At 47.4% G+C, this 21,310-nt stretch overlaps 1 protein-coding gene and 1 long non-coding RNA gene across 7 annotated transcripts in view; one reads left to right on the forward strand and one right to left on the reverse strand.

Moving 5' to 3' along the window:
• AKAP1 (A-kinase anchoring protein 1) overlaps window positions 1-21,310 on the reverse strand; it is a 56,296-nt gene that overhangs the window by 18,701 nt on the left and 16,285 nt on the right. The window contains exon 1 of one of the 5 annotated variants that reach the window (XM_088802155.1): window positions 18,194-18,217. The exons of 1 other annotated variant lie outside the window; for it this stretch is intronic. Coding sequence is in view for 1 of the 4 variants with exons in the window: in XM_088802153.1 (XP_088658279.1) it covers window positions 10,646-10,897 (252 nt within the window). In the remaining 3 variants the exon portion in view is untranslated. Of the gene's footprint in view, window positions 1-10,645; window positions 10,929-11,961; window positions 12,151-12,195; window positions 12,328-18,193; window positions 18,218-21,310 lie in introns of those variants that run through there. 3 more of the 5 variants (XM_088802157.1, XM_088802154.1, XM_088802153.1) reach the window with 3 other exon arrangements.
• LOC148756508 (uncharacterized) overlaps window positions 12,432-21,310 on the forward strand; it is a 41,319-nt gene continuing 32,440 nt past the window's right edge. For both annotated transcript variants that reach the window (XR_016022880.1, XR_016022879.1), the window contains exons 1-2: window positions 12,432-12,567; window positions 14,104-14,192. This is a non-coding gene — a long non-coding RNA (uncharacterized LOC148756508). The remainder of the gene's footprint in view (window positions 12,568-14,103; window positions 14,193-21,310) is intronic.

The following is a 21,310-nucleotide window of genomic DNA, read 5'->3' on the forward strand; positions in this document are numbered from 1 at the left end:
GTCAGTGTGCGTCTCACTGATACACAGACACCCCCGCTGCATCAAGCTGAGCCTGATTTCAGACCTAGGCAAGGAGAACCCAAGAAAGGCTGTCTCAAAGAAGGCCCGAGTTTCCATAGGTTGCAATGGTGGGTTAATAACATAAATAAAGGTTTTAAAGCCGAGATGTCTTTGGGGATGAGATGGGGCAGCCGGTCCCAGAGGAGAGTGGAACACGTCCTGGGAGCAGAGACTGAAGAGCTGGCGGGGGGCCAGACAAAAGGAGTCTGACCTTTACTGTCAAGGCAATGAGCAGCTGAGACAGGGCCAAAGCAGGAGGTCACAAGAGGCAAAGGCCTGGGTGATCCCCAAGTGGCAACTGCAGTCCAATATTGGCAGCCATTTAGTCACAGGGAGCTACTGAGCACCTGATACATGACCAGTGGGACCGAGGAAATGAATTGTAAATTTTACTTAATGTTAATTTAAATAGCCACATGCAGCTGGTGGAAAGCACAGTTCTAGAGGGTGTCCAGGAGACCTAAAGGAAACACAAGAGCTAGATAAATGCTGTGACCGCCAGCGCCTACCTTGCCGGGAAATGTCTGATGCTGCCACTGAGGGTGGGGGACGATGGTAAATTGGGCCACTCACCCTCAGCAGCATGGCTGGGGGGCCCAGGAATCAGGGCGCTGGAGCCATGTGTCAGGTATGTTGTTCTCAGCCCAGTCCCGGTGTTCAGAGGGCTGTTACCTTCATCCTTAGGGTGCCCGAGTGACCTGTGACTCATGGTGGCACTCTCAAGATTCCAAATTAGCTCACAGTAGGGCTGTGAGGTCCTGTGCAGGGCTGTCCCCCACACCCTCCATTGTGATGGCCCCACAGGGCAGCCCGGGCAGCCACTCCCCATTCTGGATCACAGAACACTTGGCGGCCGCTCCCAGGGGACCGGAGGCTTCCCCCAGTAGTGTCTGGGTGGGAGAGCCTGCTCAGTGCAGTGTTCTCCAGCCAAAGTGGAAGCCCAGAGCCGAGCACCAGGAGCTTCAGGTAAGAAGAGCCAGAAGTGAAAAATCCCATCTCTGGGCCTGGTCTCAAGTTAACAGCTCTTCCTCTTCTAGTTCACTTACAATTTAAGTCCCAGTTTGGAAAACTTGGTAAAAAAGGAAACCACACAAGGCTGAACTGCCCAGCCTCTCTCCTCTGCTGACTACTCACGGCAGGTCCAGTCTCATTAGGTTTCAAATGATAAAGGGAAAAAAATGGCACCTCCTACAAGCCTTCCCGTTGCTTCATTTGGGGGGTAGGGATGTAATTTAAAAAATTTTTAACGACTATGGTGATAAAGCAGGTGCCAGCAAAGTGCTCCTGGGTACTCGGAGTGTGTGCCCATCGCCACAGAGCACTATATCAGACTGCCCGAAAGGTACCAAGCTTGGTCAGACAACAAGCTTACTTAAAGGTTATTAATGATGACACATGCGGATGGCTGGTTGGCTCAGTTAGAGTGTAGTGCTGGCAGCACCAAAGTTGCCAGTTCAATGCCCTCATGGGCCACTGTGAATTGCGCTCTCCTTTAAAAAAAAGAAAAAGAAAAGAAAAAGACACACGCCTTCAAAAGGAATCAGAACAGACGTTGGCGTTCGGCAAAGACCCTTCACCTCAGGGGCAAAGCAAAGAGGTGGACACTGAGTTTGCAAATGGCAAACAGTGCACTACGACCAATTCAGAAATCACCTAAAGGCATAAAGTAACTTCTAGTCACCAAATGCGTACTGGCACCTACAGGGTACAAAGCACAGCAGGACACAAATGAATCAGACAATGTAATATCCTCAAGGCACTTTCAAGTCCTATGGGACAAACGCAACACAACACAACAACCCAATGACTTCTCTGCTGGGTCTGTTACTACCACCCTAGGCCACTGATCACCTAACTAACAAGTTTGGTCCTAGAGTCAGGCAAGTGTCCTGGGTGGGGGACAAACAGGAACCAGGCGGCCAGTTCCCCCAGACTAGAATGTTCTAATGTCCTGGGATGGGAGACGATGGGAGATGAGAGGACAATAGAAGCCTGAATGCCAACACTGTGGGAGCCAAAGAGGGTGGGTTGCCCCATTCAATATGCAGACTTTTTTTTTCCCTTTAAATTTTTATTGGGGAATATTGGGGAACAGTGTTTTTCCAGGACCCATCAGCTCCAAGTCAAGTCGCTGTTTTCACTCTAGTTGTGGAGGGTGCAGCTCACTGGCCCATGTGGGGATCGAACCGGCAACCTTGGTGTTATGAGCACAGCGCTCTAACCACTGAGTCAACCAGCCACCCCTCAATATGCAGACTTGCATTCAATACCCATTTTCTCCATTGCTCAAATCCAGATGCCCTCACATTTTACCCCTAAAGTAAAGGCAGACATTCTGCTGGCACGGTAGAAGGGATCTGGGGGCTGAGTTGTCTTGGCCAACTTTTCACTGTCCCTCCCTCTTCAGCCACACCCCATCCTGTGCCTTCAAAGGGGCTCGTCCTTGTGCATGAATCAGCTTGCCTCTGGTAGGCTGTCCACCCTCGCACACTTTCTCAGCAAGCTATTGGAGAGTGGCCTCCACCAAAACAAGGAAGTAAACCAAAAAAGAAGGGGGTACTGATCCATGAGGCAACACAAGGGGCGAAGGAATTCCCAGGATGAAGGGGAAGCAGGGGCCAGAGGTGCATCTCAGGAGCAAAGTGGAACGGCTTAGTACCCAGTATATTCAAGCACAATGACAGACGCTCAGTAGCAAAGGCTGAGGCCCAGGGGAGAGTCAGAGAACTGGTGAGAGACAGAAAACTAAGCTAAACAAACAAAGGAAATTAACTAGGAGAGGAGAGGGAGGGGAGACAAGAAAGGAAATACGGAAAACTAACAACTTTGCAGCCATAAGCAAAATTTATATCCTAATAATGTACACTATCTCTATACTGAGAGGATGAGGAAAGAAAAAGTGTAGGAATGAGCCAAATCCTTATCCTTCCAGAGCAGAAAAACAAATCGGACAACATAAAAAGGCAGGAAAGAAAGATCAATGGGGGAGGGTAGGGAGAGAACATGAGAAAGGAAGGAAGGGAATACTATTTAGAAATACAGGAGTTGAAAGCAACTGCCTCTAGAAGAGAACAGGACAGGAGGGCGAGGACTCAGAGCAAATGACTGTTCTTTAAAACCTTGCGCACAGTCCGACGTCGAAACTTCCTACAAGCAATGCTTTCACAGGAAATTAATACATGCTTAAGTATTAAGCAGCAGTGGATGCTCTATTACCATAGAGCTTTATGTTTCTTATTAACCATGATGATCACTACGTATGCGTCAACTCATTTATGTACAAACTGAAAGTGCTTTATTTTCCCGTAATAATTTATGCCAATTTTGCTCCAGAGACCCCCCCCAACTGCCCTGCTGACAGGACAGTAATCATCACAAAGACAACAGGCTTATAGCAGACCCTTCAGAGCTAAGGCATCCGGCTCCCCACCCCACTGAGGTCCAGCCAGCACCTGGCAGCAGGATCCCTCCGGCCTGGTCATTTAATAGAGATCTGAGTTCCCACCGCGAGCCGCGTTCTTCTGCCGGAGATGCAAGAGCCCTCAGGAAGCAAAGGTGGAGGGTGGGGTGGGCAGCGAGTCACGTTGGAAATCTCAAGACACTGCCAAGATGCAGCAACCAATCGTAAGAAACCCACAGCCTCTCAACCGATTCCAAGAACTGAGCCCTAGGCATCCCTTTGCACCGTGTGAATTAACTATACTCCTGGGCATCTAGAATGGTACTAGCTGGGAGAGTTGGGAAACAGTCAATCATCTTCTGGGTTCAGTAGTGTAGAGGAGGAACCCAAGCAGACAGGCTGGAGATGGAGCACGTGGGAGAGAGAGAGGGGAGCTTTAGACAGAAGAGTCAGGGAATGCCTCTCTGAAGAGGCGGCAGCGGAGCTGACACAGTGAGGAGCAGCCATGCCCAAATCTGGGAGGACCAGGAAAGGAGAGGGGGAGAAAGTTCCAGGCAGGGAGAACATGTGCCCAAGTCCTAAGGCAGCAACAAGCTTGGCTCACTCAAGAGAAGCAAGAAAGGGAAGTGAAGATGAGCTCGGAAGGCGACTGCCAGAGAACTCATTCCCCAGCATCACTGGGCAAACAGGCTGAAGGTCAAGAACCCAGAGGTACAGGGTCACCAAACTTCCTCCCGAGAGGGAAACCAACTTGCCCCACTAGCTGAGACTGTATGTAGTTTCTAAACTAATAAACAGAAGCTGATTCCAGAGTCTACTCCAGAAACAGGGTGCCTCTGTGGCTGGTAGCAGCATGACAGGTACGTGTACTGTGAGAGCAAACGAGCTCACTTCTTACTTCGGAGTTCTGAGAACATGCGTTGGTCGGAAGTCGTGGGGGTCACACCACTTATTAGCCTGTGGTAGGGAAGAAGGTGAATGGTGGGGACAGGACGGACACACACACACTCAGCCTCACAAAAGCCCTGGCGACTTCTTTGAAATAAGCTTTACAAAAGCAACCTCGCTCTCCAGCCAACGTAAACCATAGGCAACAGAGGGCCTTATATGGCTTGAGCTTTCTTAACCAGAAACAGATAGATGGGCTGGAAGTGGCAGCTCCGGGTTAGAGGAAAGGAGGAACCGGGGGGAAAAAAGGGGGGGTGGGGGGAGAAAAAAAAAGGATGGTGGTTTGAAACAGAACTTGTTTTGTCAGAATCTCTTCAGCTTCAATGTCTTGCAAGTCAGAATTTCTCCTGAGGGTCATGGTGTTGCCTCCTCTCATGTTTTTATTTTGGTTTAAGCCAGATGACACTGGTAATGAGGCTGCCAGCAGATGCATAGTTTTACAGTTTTTAGTGGCCTGCCCTTAGGTTGGGTAACTTCTCATGAAAATGGGATTATGTGATTTCCTTTGAAATTGGCGTTGGGGCAACAACGGGTCTGGGTATCATTCCCCGGACAGCCGTCCTGAGTTGCCCCACTCACTGGGGCTCACTGGGCTGCCTCGGTCACATGCCTGCCTGGCCCAGAACGCAGTCTTGGGCCCCTGCCATAGATCCAGAATAGAAAAGGCAGCCCCAGGGACCTCTTAAGCAGCCACACCCCCCACACACACCTCATGACAGTTTCTAGGGTGGCTTTATTCTCCTTCTGCCCCTGATCAGGAGGCAGCAGCGGCTCCAGCGCCAGGACCTGCCCTGTACACTGAGGCCACACACACTTGGCCCTCCTAAAGGATACCACCTGCCAAAAATAACACACGCTTGGCCAGGTGGGCCTCACCAAAGTCAAAGGACAAAGCAAGGAGGTTACCGTGTTTCCCCAAAAATAAGACCTAGCCGGACCATCAGCTCTAATGCGTCTTTTGGAGCAAAAATTACTATAAGACCCAGTTATAATATATTATATCATATTATATATTATATTCTATAAGACCCGGTCTTATAGTAAAATAAGACCGGGTCTTATAGTAAAATAAGACCGGGTCTTATATCAATTTTTGCTCCAAAAGACGCATTAGAGCTGATGGTCTGGCTAGGTCTTATTTTTGGGGAAACACGGTATTCTCAGCACGGACTTTTCTCACCAGACAGAGCTCAAGGCACATCAGAGTGAAGGCCTCCTTCCAAGGCAATTCAGGGACAGTCACTCCTGCTCCTTTCTCTCTGGAGGGACAAGAAGGAGGGGCAAGAAGATTTACACAAGACTGTCCTTCAAATCTGTTTGGAGCCGAGGCTGGAGAAGGGGTGGGAGCGGCAACGCAGTGTGGGGCTGAGGGCTGGGCTTGAACAGATCCTGCTGCTACCTCCAACTGCGACCAAGCTACACCCAGGCGACAGCCAGCCTGATGAGGGCCAGGGGATGGGCTCGTGACCTCCATGTGAGGTGTGACAGGCCACATTATTATTAGCCAGGGGATGAGTGACTTCAAGGTTGTCTTGTCAACCAGGCAACTGAGACACCACAGTCTTCAGAGCCGTTTTCCAGGCCCTCAGACACAGCCATAGTCAGTCTACTTAGGCTTTTTAGTCACAGTCATTATTTGTGCAGCTGAAAGGCACCGGATGGTAGCAAAATTCTGAGGATAAAACGTGGCTGTGGAAACATAAGAGCATAAAAGAGTAGGATCTTGAAGTTCAGTTTCCTGTACAATGCACATGTCCTGTAAGACGGGATACGAATACCTCCCTCACAGGGCTGAAATGAGGCTGAAATGCCGCAAACACCCAACAGTCTGACTCAGCTTGTGGGATAAAAGATTTTAGTCTTTTAAAAACAATGTCATTTTCTGGATGAGGATGGAGGGAAAATGGGGCAGTAAGTAAGAAACAGCCTCTAAGCGGGGGGCTAGAGATACAGAACCCTGATCTAGGCCCACAGTTAGCTCTGCCCTGCATCCTAGGATCAGTATACCTTTCTCAGGGCCTCAGTTTCCTCATATACAAACTAGAAACACTTAACCTCATAGGGTTGAGAGAAAATAAAAAGGGAACAATTTAGAAAAACCTCCTACGATGCCAGGTCCACACTAGGCGCTCAGTACATGTCTGTTATGCATCTTATACCGTCTGGCTCCAAGAAAAGAAAGCTCTTTCCATATGATTTCACTGATATGTGGGAGATAAAACTCAAAGGAACAAGACAGTCAAACAAACAAACACTCATAGACAATAGTTTAGTGGCTACCAGAGGGTAGTCAAAGGGGGTCAAATATATGGTGATGGAAGGAGAACTGATTCTGGGTGGTGAACACACAATGTGATACATAGACGATGCATTATAGAAACTTGAAACCTGTGTAAGTTTACTAACCATTGTCACCCCAATAAACACTAAAAAAAAAAGACAGCTCTCACGTTATAAGACAAAGGTCAGTGTAGCAGGCTTCAAACTAAGCACGCCCAGGACTAGAAGAGGGGGCATCTCCCCAGAGCTAGCCCCACACCAACACTTCAGGATCCCCACCGTGACACACCGCTCCCCAGTGCTTTATGTAGAAACAGGCCTCCTAGCACTGAGATGGACTGGACGGGGGGAATGAAAATGATGCTTGTTTTGTAAGGTACCTGGTTTAGCAGCGAGGGCCCAGATTGCGACCCTGCAAGAAGTATTCAGGTGAGTGGAGGGCGACGAAATAGGTCAGCTGACATCTAAAAACCAAGGACAGTGAGCACAGGCCTTGGAGAACTCGCAAGGACCTTTATGATAATAAACAGGCTCTCAAACCAAAACAGCTTTCCAAAGGCTTAGCGTCTGGCTCTTCAATTCACGCTCCCACCCCCCCATTGCTCATGACGCTCCTCTCTCAAACTGTTTCATAATTGATCAATGCCCTCCAAACTGGCAGTCCAGAACTTGCTTCTTGACATGCCATGGAGAGAGCTTATAAATAATTTGTCACCAAAGCTGTTGGGTTTGGGGGCTATGGAAGACGAAGCCCAAACACACGATGCTTTACAAGATGAGGCAATTAAGCTTTTAGAGCTGGGCAAAGAAAAGAACTAAGACCAGTGCCGTCCCACAGAACTTTCTGGGATGAAAATGTCCCAGATGTGCACTGTCCAGTACTGCAGCCACGGGCCGCATGAGGCTACTGAACACTTGAAATGTGACTCATGTCACCAAGGAACTGACTTTTAAATTTTATTTAATACCTTAAAAAGTGTAAATTGAATTAGCTACACATGGCTACTTGCTACTCTGTAGGACGAGGCAGCTGTAGACTCCCCTCCCCTAAGGATCAATGTAGGAGATGAGAATAAAGAGATAGCAAAAAAATCAAAATATTTAGCACAGCAGTACGTTAGAGCTAGAGAACTTGAGATACCCCTAAACAGTGGATTGGGTTTCTTACGCCTTTGACTTATACCATCCACTGAACCAAGCATCCTAGCCCACATACACCCCGCCCCACACACAACCCTGAAGGCAACTCGGCCTTCCAACAGTCCCCAGGCACTTTAGACTAAAAGGGCTCCCAAGGGCATTAACTGAACACCTTTGATGTAGACCAACTCTCTCTTACCAGTTGAAGAAACAGATCCCAGACAGCCAACAGACCTGCCTAGAATCACAGCCAGGTTTCATCCATGAAAAGCTGCACCAAGCCTTCACACATACACCCCGCCCCCCACACCCCCACACCCCCTTCCAGGGCTCTTGCCAGCTAAGCCCAGTGGTGAAACAAGCCATACTTCCAGAACTCACCTGGGGCCCTGCTGTGTTCCTAAGTACATGGGCCTCAGTGACACCCGGCCAAGTGAAGGCAGCCAGCCAGTATCACCAGATGGGGCCAGAATGTTTACTACCGACTGCTGCAAACTATCAACCTAGCTGTAGAAATGTTCAAATGGTGAGGACCTGGACAGAACGAAGACCATCTGGTAGGAGGAAAAGAAAGCTTAAGGAAAAGGACATCTTGACAGCCACTTATTACCGAAAGCCAATCGTCAGAATGCTGAATAACACACACTGCTTCACTGCAACGATCTGCTTAGAAAGCAACAGAAAGATTAGGAGAGAAGCCCACCGATTTGACTATGCCTTAGTTCTTCTCACAAAAGCTCTCCAGAGGACCTAGTTTAAATCCAAACCTACACTTGTCAGTTTCTCTACCCCTCAATTTGTATTTCTATTAGCTACTGAAACAATCCAGAATGACCCCCAGTTTCACCCTCCTCAACTGTTCTCAGAGGTCTGAGGATTAAAGGATTACAGGTGTTTGCTCACAACTCACCTAACACAGTAACTATCCAGGAAAAGGCATCCTTTACATTTCAGTTCCATATCCCCACGTTACTTCTCCAGCCACTGTGCCCTACTCAAAATATTGTCATTGGTCATGTTTTCCACAGCCCAAGTTTAAAATGAGATACCAAGGCCAGCAGGTTTGCTCAGTGGAATGCCACATAGGATGATGGGCACTTAATGTTAAATGACCATAAAGGTGTGAGGCATGACACCAGAAAGGGATGTGGAAGAAACATAACTTGCCCTAAGAAGCAAAGATTAGGATTAAAATACATCCTACACAGAGCAGCAACTCGAACAATAATAGACGACTGAAGTGGGACAAGAGGCCCAGACGACCCAGCACGTCCCCAGAGCAGAGGAAATCTCAGAACGGCAAGCTGAAGGTATTCACTTATACACAAAACTGCTGACTTCCCCACAACAGACCAAGCTGCAGAAAAGTCCTCTCCTTCTAAACTCACAGGGAAGATTAGGAAGAAGCGGCCTGGCCTGGGGAGAATGGGCTGGAAGGCACCAGCTCACCAGGCACAAGGGGTGCCCGCTCCTCAAAAACCCCAAACGAGCATTCGATCAAGTGTTTGTTGCAGCCTAGTGCCAGGAGGCTGGCTGGCAGAGTGTGGGGAAACCAATTTGTTTTCCTTTTCTTTCCAACCAACTTTCCAGGTCAGAGGCTGAGGGAAGGGTACTTTTAATAAAATTCCAATCACTGAAGTGATTCAAGAGAAACTGTCAGTCTCCGAGATTATCTAGTAGGGAATAAAAACAATGCTTGAGCTCTCATCATGCGCAGTGCCAAGTCTCACAAGTACCATCTCAATTTGTCTTTAGGATGAGATGGGGGAACACGGTAAAGACTAAACTGGCCTTCACCCACACGGATGGCTAGCATGCAGCCTGGGTCCAAAGCCCAAGGATAATTTTGGTGACCAGGTAGGGCAAAACGAAATGCTTTAAAATAATGACGCTCAGCAACCTTGCACTGGAGACACATCCTTTTGGCACCTGTGCAGGCCACTTACAACAGACACCCTGTCACCCAGCAGTGGCCAAGTGTGAATGTACTTCCTAGAAACAGCTAAAAGGAGGAACTGATAGTTCCATACAGGGCTCCAGCAAAACATCCATTAGACCTGTCTCACTCACAAGCTTGGACCAGATTAGTTACCTGCAAATTCTGGGCCATCACCTAACAATATGCATGACAATAGAGTCCATTTAATCCAGGTAGGCACTGAAGCTTCAGTGATTTGCATACCTGTAGGATCCAAAGAACCTCCTCTGGCCTAGTGACAACGTCATCTGAGAATATACACAGAAATCATTACTCAGAACCCACAAAACTAGTTAAGAGGTAAAAGAGGAAAGGTCCAACACAAGCAAAAAGTTCCCAAAACATAACTTCACATGCTTCCAGTGCTCAGAAAGTCTTAAATCATCATCAGGCGAATCGCTTGAATACCAAGAACAGAGTCATCTGGTATATGACCAAATCACGCGGCCCTCTCATTTCAAAGATGCTCTGTACCTTTAAGAGCAAAGAGGTGGTGCTTACTCAGAGTCCAAGTTTTGCTTTCTAAATAGTTTTTTTTTTTTTTTTTTTTTTTTAACTAATTTGGGAAGGGCTGTTAAAAGAGCACTGTAAGGTTACTGGTTGCCAGGATTAACAGCTTATTGTAAACGGTGTTCATCAGTAATAGCGACAAGGGGGGGAGGCAGTAATAGCAAACCAATCAACAGATATGTTTGTACCAGGTGTCCAGCCCCAGATTTCCCTGCACGAGCCAAATTTAAACACCAAATAGCCTGCACTTCAGTCAGGGAAAAACTGCTAGTTTCACCTAATTGCCCTGCCTATGCACCCTATCCAGCTTGAGAGGCCTCCATTCACACCTGGAGCGAAGTGCACCGGGTTTGCGTTAGCAGCGGCGGAGGGGCAGAAAGGCGCCAGCCAACCTGGGCATCACCGCTGGAGACGATCGCGAAAGGCCCAGGGCTTACACGCAGTCCCGGGAGGCACCACCAACAGCTCCTTTCTTCCCCATATAGATACCTCCCTTGGAGGAAAAATGGGAAGAACCGTACCCTAAGGCACAAAAGAGTTGAACTGGTTAAAGCCCACCCCGAGGCGCCCAAGACCGCCATCCCAAACACATTTTGACGCGTAACCGCGAAACTAGCGTGGTCCCTCCAGAACGCCAGCCGGTGGGGGGCGGGGGATGCGGGCGTAGGCCACACGTGACCTACAGCCCCGGAGCAATAAGTCAGTGGGCACACGAGGGAGGACTGGACGGCCTCAGCCTCTCCGGACACCCTTTAAGGGGTTGCAAATGCTAATCCTCTAGAGAGACACTTTGACCTCGGGACCCTAAGTCGGTTCTAACGGTCCCTACGCCCAAAACAGGGATCCAATCACAACAGGTCGCCAAGCCCATCCTCCCCATTCCGCAAACCGAGACCCTTCCCTTGGTTCACCGCACTCAACTCCCAGGGGCTGGGCTGGGCTCCCAGCCCGAGTTTGCCACAGCCCGGCCTAGGAGGGGAGCAACCCAGGGCGAACTAAAGGGGCTCAGAAGTTGGGTGAGGTTCCAGGAGTGACCAATTCAACTCCAACCCCTTCGGAGGAATAAAGGGGTGCCCGCGGGCCTGGGAGCACCTTCTTGCCCTTGTGAGCACCTGGCCCTGCCCACAGCCCGCCCCGCCGCCGCCTCTCACACTGGGTACACACGACCTTTGAAAAGTAAACGCGTGTGGGGTTGGGCGACCTTGGGTGGGACGCGCTCAGGATTGTCTCACGGGAGGGTGTGCGCGCTCCGGGAAAGTTAAGCCGCAGAGGGGTGGCTGGGGCGTCGCGTCCTCACCCCCCGCCCCCAAGGATGGTGACGCGCGTGGGGGGCACCGCGCTGCAGAGCGCCGTTTCAGCAACGCACACGCGATCTGTCAGCAGGAGCCGGCGGGCAGACAACCCAGACCCGGGAAGATGAGGGGGCGCACAGGCGACGCAAGGGAAAGAAGGGCCTGCTTGACAGCAGGCGGCGGGCCGGAGCCCCTCCAACCGCACTCGGCTTCGGGAGCCTCCGGCCTACGGGACACCAGGTGCGGGCGTCGCACTCCGTACCTGCATCACAGGCTCATCACCCCGACGGCGTCGCCCTCGGGGCCCCAGCAGGTGGTCCCCAGGCCAGCCGCCCCCATCGGTCCCAACTTACCAGCTCCTCGGCGACCGTCAGGATGCAGAGTCCACGCCCACCGCCGCCCCCCGACCCCCGCCTCTGCCCCCGAGGCCGGGCCCTGCAGCCCTGAGCTCCCGCCGCTCCCCCACGTGCTCGCCCCGGAGGGTGGAACACAGAGACATTAAATACTGAGGACGCGCAAAGACGTGCCCGCGGCGCGACGCAAGGCCCCGCCCCCCGCCCTCGTGCCCCCGCGCTCGCCCCGCTCACCTGCGCGTGCGCGCCGTCGGCCGCTCCCTCCCGCTCCTCTCCCAGCTGCGCCAGAGGGGGCGCGGTCTGGAGCGTACCGCCAACATCCCGCCGCCGAGGCCCGCAGCCGTGCCTTGCTGGAGCTCTCGCGAGATGAGCTGTAATCTCGGCGGGATTGGGGAGAGGGATCTGGCTCAAGCCTTCCGAACCCCAGGGGACCTCGAAGCTCTGCCTCGCAAGCCCAGCGCGTATACTCCCGCTTCGGCTCTAGGCGGTCTGGAGGGGTCAATTAGACCATCTGCCTGCCTCGGCACTGAGAACGCCCTGGAAAAGGCGGAGGGACCGGTGGTGGGGCCGGGCTCCCCCTTGCTTCCCCTTGTAATGCATGATCAGGTGACCATCAATAATTGCTGTTGCATAATGGGGGTACCTGGCACCACTCAAATGCAACTTTCTTGCCCATTTTCACAACTTGGTCGTGTAGAAGTGAAACACACTTTCTTCTAAATGGATTTGGGTTTTGGACTAATTTCTACCAATAGATAGTCACCATGAGTCACTGACTCCTGTAGGAAATTTGGAAAGATAAATTGCCGCCAGCAAGTGGACAGGGTGGTGTTACGCTTGGCCCCGCCTCCCAGCCTTAAGACATGTGGACTTGAACAGGTGTTGGGAAATTTGCTAAGAACAAACCATTACTTGGGGAAATGCTTAATCTTCGCTAGTGATCAAATGCAACTTTAAATGATAAGAAACCATTTACCTATTGAATTCTAAATATAAATTCATATATAATATATATTATATACTAAATATAATATATCATATTAAATATAACATATATTATATCATACACACACACACACACACGGGGTGCCAAAAAATGTATACAAGTGGACACTTTGGTCAATGTTGCTCAAGCAGTAGTTCGCTATAATCAGAAGTGTCTGGACGCTGATGGTAACTACTCTGAGCACCTCCTATAATGGCAGAAGTCAAACGTGACTTCTGTTCTTCTTTTGTTATCCGTATACATTGAGTATTACCATTTTAATACAGTTTCCCTTTCTTAAAATGTGTATACATTTTCTTGGTACCTTCTGTATATTCCAATTGTATGGTGTGATTAGTGAAGGAAAACAAATAAGAAGCTGAACTAGGAAAGAAATAAGAAGATACCTACTTTAGGTCCCATGGTTTGAAAAGGCCTAAGGAGAAATTGAAACAAACCTACTGGATGAGAAGGAGAGGGTCCTGCAAATTGTATACGGGAATAACGGTTGGGGAGTGTGCCCAGTAAAGGCAACAATACAGGCGAAAGCTGGAAACAACTTCTGGTAAACTGAAAGATCAGTGTGGATGGAATATGGAAGGGAGGGCGGGCTGGGAAAACGGGTTGGAGAAGTAAAGGGAGAAGGGTTGAGGGTTTTTTTTGTTTGTTTGGTTTTTTTGGGGGGTGGAGAACTGGGCTGCCTTATAAACCACAGTAAAGTTTGGATTTTGTTCTACTCTGATCAGCCCCAAAGCTGGTCATGCTTCTGCCTCAGGACCTTTCACTTGCTATTCCCTCCAACTAAAATATTCTGCAGAGCTCACTTCCTTACCTCTTTCAAGTCTTTTGCTCAAAGTCACCTACTCAGTCTCAGTGAAACCTTCCCTGGAATCCCTCCCTATTTAAAATTATAAACACACACACACACACACACACACACACACACACACTTTCCTACCCCTCACACCTTCTTTATTTTTCTTCATAGCACTTACCACTATCTGCATACTATATACATTTATTTCATGACAGGAGGCATTACTGAGTGCATGGCACATAGAGGGCACTCAGTAAAAACGTGTTTGGTGAATAAATGGGAAGCCATTCCAGAGGGTTAAGTAAAGATTGTAACACAATATAATTTCTGTTTTTAAAAGGGAGCTATAGCTACTATGGAAAGAATGGACTTGAGGAAGACCAGCACAGAAGCAGGGAGACCAGTTGGAAGGCTGTTGCGGTGGTCCAGGTGAGAAATGACGCTGGCCTGAGCTAAGAGTCATGGCAGTGGGTATGAAGAGACTGCTTTGAACTCAAGATATGTTTTGGAAGTAGTAGCAACAAGACTCTCATATTGGGGGTAAGGAAAATGGTACAATGAGCGATACTTCCTCTGACTTGAGTTACAGTGTGAAATGGGGGGCAATTTATTGAGATGAGGGCTAACTGGCAGAGAATCATTAGTTTCATTTTGGACCCGTTGTGTTTGCACTGTTTTGTAACATCCAAATGCAAATAGTAATTAAGATGAATGTGCAAGACTAGAGCTCAGAGGATTGGTCTGAGTGAGAAATACAAATACGTATTGAAAATCATATATAAGTGGATATTTTAAAGAAGGACAATGTCCCGATGTTGGCGGAGTTAAGAAACGTCTATGAGGAAGAAACTGAGAAAATGATGGGGGAGAAGGGGTAAGTCCTGGAAGCATTGGTAGGAAAAAATGGGGAGCAGGAGGGGGTAGAAGAAAGAGGTAGATGAGGCTATGAATATGGTTATGAGAAGGAGGGACAAGAAAAGGGGACAAATGAGATCAGTATGTCAGTCATATCCCATGAGTTGGCACATGGGCAAAGCCTGCCGGGATAAAAAGAATGAGGGAAGAACAGAGGAGTGGGATAACTGGAATACTAGGGAAAGTACAAGACACAAATCAGAGAGAAAAAGGTGAGAACAGGATTAACTGTAATCACAACTGAAGATCAACGCAGCAGCTGTGGCTGAAGAGGTGGCCACAGGTCAGGGCAGTTCAGAGGTCACAGTGTGGCCCTAGTATAAGATTAAAAGGTGGAGGAATGAGAAGGGAGGTGAGGATGGAAGGTAATTCTAAGAACTTGGCCTTGAGGAAAATAAGATTACATTGTTAGAAAGACTTAAACTTGAATATCAGCTCCAAATGGGCAAAGGTCTGCTTAAAAGCAAGGGTTTTAACCTAGGATATGTAAAACAGCTTCAGAGACATCCATGAACCCCCTGAAATTGCTCACATGGTTTTATAAGGATGGCATTTTTCTGTGGAAATAGTTATGGAGAGCTCCTCTCAGATTCTCTAATCCTGACATTAAAAAAAAAAAAAAAAGAATCTGTTTAATAGAACAAGACAGAAGAACACTGTATCTAAAAAAGGAGTATATCATCCAGAAGGAGGAGGTGAAAAATAAAGCACCCAAAGATGAGGAAAAAAAACAACAGGAAGGAAAAGTGGGCAGTGCCCACCTAAGGGAGAAGGTACCCAATCCAATCTAATGAGTGGAAGAAGCTGCTCTCTGATGAATGGAAATCGTCAGATCAGGACCTGATGCTATTATTCCTTTAAATCCTGTAACTCACGCCCCTCATCCTGACTCCTTAGCCACCAAGCAACCTGAGAATTCTAAGGAGAGAAGTCGTGATTGGACCTATGGAAGGCACTGGTCCACCTGACAGGTTGATGTTTGTCATTGTAAATTACATCAGTGGCCCTCTTGTTTTCTACATCGTCCCTGTTTCCCCGAAAATAACACTTAGCCGGACAATCAGCTCTAATGCATCTTTTGGAGCAAACATTAATATAAGACCGGGTCTTATATCATATAAGATCCGGTCTTATAGTAAAATAAGTAAATAGTAAAATAAGACCGGGTCTTATATTAATTTTTGCTCCAAAAGACGCATTAGAGATGATTGTCCTGCTAAGTCTCATTTTCGGGGAAACACGATTATACAACTTGTGAAGTTTTTTTGTCAGCTTTCAATTCTGGCACCCGGACATGGTGAAGTTGCTGAACCTGTAATAAAGCTGAGGGAGGGCTTGTTACAAAAAAGAAAATTCAGCCAGTTGTTTTTGGCAGCTCCTCCAACATCAGGGGGCACATATTTGAGAAAGTTTCTGCCTTTCCTACTGGAAACATCTACAGAAGGAATTTTTTTAGTGCTAACAAATAGGAGCAAATAATGAAGGAGTGTCTTTACTCCTTTAGTTCAACTGAATAAACAGGTGAAACTAAACCCGGCTCCCTCTCCACTACATTTCCTAGTCTCTTAAACTGAAGAAGCATTGGGTGATGCCCCAGGCCCACATGTGTCTGCAGGGAAGAATAAATGACCTACTCCTACAGAAATCAATGGAAAGAGGTAGGGAATAAGAACACTAGCGGCTACTACTTAATGAGCACTGATTGCCCAGCACTGTGCAAAGTACTTTATCCTAACCCTCCCCCAACCTCGAAAACTAGATAACTCTTGTTATATTGTATTTCCGTTTTATGGCCCTTAGTCACACAGCAGCAGAGGCAAGATTTTAACCCAAGAAATCTGATATGGAGCCCATGGATTCACCAACTCACTAGACGGCTGCTAGAGACAGACCTAGAGATCCAGGGAGCAGTTTTATGCAGGAGCACCTGCTATAAATTCAATTGTGTGCCCCTGCCCCCCTCCCCCCAAAAAAAAAGATATGTTGATGGGCCGGCCCGGTTGCTCAGGCGGTTAGAGTTCTGTGCTCCTAACTCCGAAGGCTGCCAGTTTGATTCCCACATGGGCCAGTGGGCTCTCAACCACAAGGTTGTCAGTTCAATTCCTCGACTCCCGCAAGGGATGGTGGGCTCCGCTCCCTGCAACTAAGATTGAACATGGCACCTTGAACTGAGCTGCCTCCCAGATGGCTCAGTTGGTTGGAGCGCGTCCTCTCAACCACAAGGTTGCCAGTTCGACTCCCACAAGGGATGGTGGGCTGCGCCCCCTTCCACTAGCAATGGCAACTGGACCTGGAGCTGAGCTGCGTCCTCCACAACTAAGACTGAAAGGACAACAACTTGAAGCTGAACAGAACCCTCCACAACTAAGATTGAAAGGACAACAACTTGACTTGGAAAAAAGTCCTGGAAGTACACACTGTTCCCCAATAAAGTCCTGTTCCCCTTCCCCAATTAAAAAAAAAAGAAAGAAACTTTATAAAAAAAAGAAGATATGTTGAATTCACCGCAGCACTACCTCAGAATGTAACCTTATTTGGAAATAGGAATGTTGCAGATGAAAGTAGGGAAGTTGAGGTCGTACTGCAGTAGATTGGACCCTAATATACAGTATGACTAGTGTCCTTACAAGAAGATGGCCATGTAAAGACAGGAAAGCACAGGCACGATACCATGTGAAGACCAAGGATTGGCTTTATGCATCTCTACACCAAGGAATGCCAAAATTCCTAGCAAACCATCAGAAGCAAGGAAGAGGCAAGAAAGGATTCCCCTACCCTTTTCAGAGGGAGCAGGGCCCTGCTGACACGTTGATGTTGGACTTCTTCCCTCCAGAACTGTAAGATTTCTGTTGTGTTAAGCCACCCAGTGTGTGGTGCTTTGTTCCAGAAGCCCCAAAAGGGAATGTGAGGTCATTCAGCTTGTGAGAAAAAGGGGCTGTTTCTTTCCTCCCCTCTGGAACCCAGAAGCCATGACTTCCCAAAGCAGAGGCCCCAGCCAGTGGCTCTGATGAGGGGGTCTCAGAGGGGCACTGCCCACGCTTGAGCACCATCACTACCATGCATTTCTTGGGAATTGTCCAGCCCTATACTGTATTTAAGATCTTAATTCTGGGTCTGTTCGGTGGGTGGCTGGAAGGGATATGGCTAGTCACTTCCCAGAACCCACTCTCCTCTTACCAGCTTCTTCCAATGGCAGTTCCGTTTGGAGGTGGAGCCTAAGAAACTCTGCAAACTGCTTCAGGCAGGGTGAAGTTCTACCCAAAACCAATTTGGTTCTTCTACTACAACCACGCTCACACATGTAGAGCAGCAATTAAACCATCAGAAATTTTTACCTACCTCATTTTATTCCATGGGAGTATCTCTTTCTGTGCCAGCGGTTGGGATCTTCCCAGGAGGCCACCTGACCATGTTGGGGGCCTGTGTATGGATGTTTGAATTGCTTGGACTCTATAAGAAAACTTCAGTGAGGTTCATAATCTATCGTGCAGTGTTTATTCTGTTAGTTTACATACCTTTCTGTGCACCACTGCAGCTGGAATGGTCTGAGACAGCAAGATCCAGAAATTTCAAATAACTGCAAGGAGACAGGAACTTCCCTGGGAATGAGACATTTTGCAAGCTGACCCACCTCTAGGAGTGATGGGGCAGAGCACATAGCAATATGGGAGCTCAGACACTGCACCCAAATCTTCCATCGTCCCCAACCTTCACACACCCCCTGCCATTTCTCTGGAACCATTTTCTTACGCTATCCATTCTAAAACATGGCAAGTTGCTTAATAACCTCTTTCTTCTGTATGATCAGGCATTCCAGGTTCCCACCGACTAATGTGTTCTACCCAGGACTGGCACTAGCTGACACAGTGGCCTTGTGCAAATTAGGCAACAGGTGTCCCTTCCCCTAGACTGAGCTCTGTGCCAGGCTTCATGTGAGCAGAGTGCAACAGCACAGCCTGGATTTCAGCCCCTACTTGCCCTTGGGCTGGGTGCTGTCATGCAGGACATGACCTGCACAACCTTCCATGACATTCCTGCTGTTGGGAATGAGCCCTAACAGAGCCAGTGCTGTCTGCATGACCCAGTCAGCCAACCAGACCTCTGAGGGGTTTGTGCATGACACTGCAATGGCTTCATTCATTTACGTGCTTGCCAAAGCCTAGAGTATTGCCTTGCTCAGCACTGGTATTTAAAAAATACACTTGTAACCTTATGTTAACTTAACCTAGCGTCTGAGTTTTCTCATTTATAAAATGACGATAGTCATAGGACCTATTCATGGGGTTGTTGTGAAGATTTAAATGAGATAATCCATATAAGATACTTGGCACGGTGCTGAGCCCGAGAATGAAAAACTGTCATTCCGTGTCAGATGCTTTCGTCAATCAATCAAGAGCAAGTCCAGATTCATTCAGCAAATATGTATTAACAGCTGTTTTGTGCCAGGCCTTGTGTAAGGCGCTGTGGTTACCAAGGTGACAGCCCCAGTCTGGTAGGGGAGGCAGATACGAGCATAGGTAAAGGCTGTATGCAGCAGGCTCAGTGTTATGACAGAAGTAAGTACAGAGATGGGATGAGAAGTGGTAAATGTCAGGTGTTTCATTCTGCTCGTGTTGCAGTTAGGGAAGCGTGCGTGTAGCACTGGTACTCTTTCTGCATTTGACATTCACCAAAATAAAATGTATTGCTTTGGTTATTTTATTGTTGCATACCAAACCACCCCAAAACTGAAATGGCTTAAAATAATCACTGATTATTAGCTTATCAGGATGTTTTGTTTCTGCTCATATGTTGTTCGCTGGGTGAGACTGAGGTTGGAGGATCCAAGATGGCGTCACTCACATGCCTAGTGTCTCAGCTTCAATGGCCAGAACATCTAGGCTGGCCAGGCATTTATTCCTCTCTCCTCGTGGCCTCCAGCAAGGAAGTTAGACCTCTCTACATAGACCCAGACCTAGGCAGCATCACTCATGCTGCATGCTCTTGGTCAAAAGAAGTCACCAGGTCAACCCAGATTCAAGGAAAGCATTCATTAGTCTCCACTTTTAGGTGGGAGAAGAGGTAGAGAATTGTGGGTATTGTTAGCATATTACATCTATTACATCATGTTCCATTTTACAGCCAATTTATGACTTAGGAGGTATCTAACTGGTGAGAGATGCTGTGGCCGCTTCAGATATCAGTGCTGCGAAATGCAGTGTGGTACAGCAGTCGTAAAACACAGGCTTCAAACCCTCATTTCGGTACTAACTCACTGTATGACCCTCGGCAAGTTATTAAACCTCTCTTCCCACCCTTTCCTCCTCTGTAACATGAGGGGCAGTAAGAGCTAACTTGCCAAGGTTATTCTGAGAATTAGAGAAAATGCAAGGACAGTGCTGTCTCATGGTAGATGAGAGAGCTGAGAAGTGCGCTAACACTGTTGTTGGTATCAGGTTTTCCGCCTTTCTTCTTAAGTAAGGTAATATGACTGGCACATTTGGAGGCTTTGTTTCCACCTGTCATGGGATCACCCAGCAGACCTCTAGTATTGCCTGCCCCTCCCTGAAAACCTCAGCAATTATTGCCATGGAGCAGGGGCATAGCTTTGCAAATTTGTTCTACCTTTTGGAAGACAATTGAGTAATCATTAACAAGAGTCATAAAAAACGTTCATATCCTTTGACCCAGATTTCCAGATATAAAAAAACCAGATTTCCAGAAAATTATCCCAATGGAATTGATTCGAAAGAAAGGCAAAATCCATATATATTAAGTTTTGTATTGCCATTTTTTCTGGAGCAACTAAAAGTAGAGAAACAGCTTAAATGTCCAATAGTACTGGAATGGTTAACTAAATTATGATGCAAATAAATACTTGCTGGAATATTATATAATTCCTAAAATGACAATTATTATCACCCTGTGGTAACATGGAAATTTTTAAAAATAAAATGCTCAGTGACAAATTCAGAACTCAAAGAATTTTCTACGTGGACAAGGATTAGAGCCAGACATGGGGAAAACAACAAACAAACAAAAAACATTTGTTTGTCTTTGGAAAGTCTGTTTGGAATTCATTTATTTTTTAAAAAAATATTGTTTGTTATTTTAAATCAAAATCAGGAGAAAAATTTAGGCAAGGCCATATGGAAAAATGGTTTATTAAAAAAGAAAGGCCACATAATAAATGCCAGAGAATAAATTGCAGAGCTTTTAAAAATACAAGTACTTAAGCTTCTCCGTGGAGATTCTAATTCAGAGGGTCCCAGAAAGGGCCCAGTTTTTTATATTTTTTCAGAGTTCCACAAATGATTTTGATGTACAGCAGGGTGAGACCCACTGAGACAGACATTCATCATTATCTTTTCAAATGATCTCATAAGCATTCTGTCTGATCAGAAATAGCAATACCAAGAAAACTTACATAATTAGAACTTTTTCTTCCTAATAAAATATGTTCCTACTGGTGGGCCTCTTCCATTTCCATATATTTAGTTGTACTCTGATTATTTGTAGTTTGTGTACATAATCCAGAACACAGAACAGACAGCTTTTGATGAACCTGCGGTTTTGTGAAATCTAAGGGAAGAAACAAGGCGTAAGAGCTGATGGCCTGGGGTTTCACAGAAGAATAATAGGAGCAAAAAATA

This window comes from Rhinolophus sinicus, chromosome 12 (assembly GCF_057876585.1).
Source record: "Rhinolophus sinicus isolate RSI-liver-muscle chromosome 12, RSI-T2T, whole genome shotgun sequence".
NCBI lineage: Eukaryota > Metazoa > Chordata > Mammalia > Chiroptera > Rhinolophidae > Rhinolophus > Rhinolophus sinicus.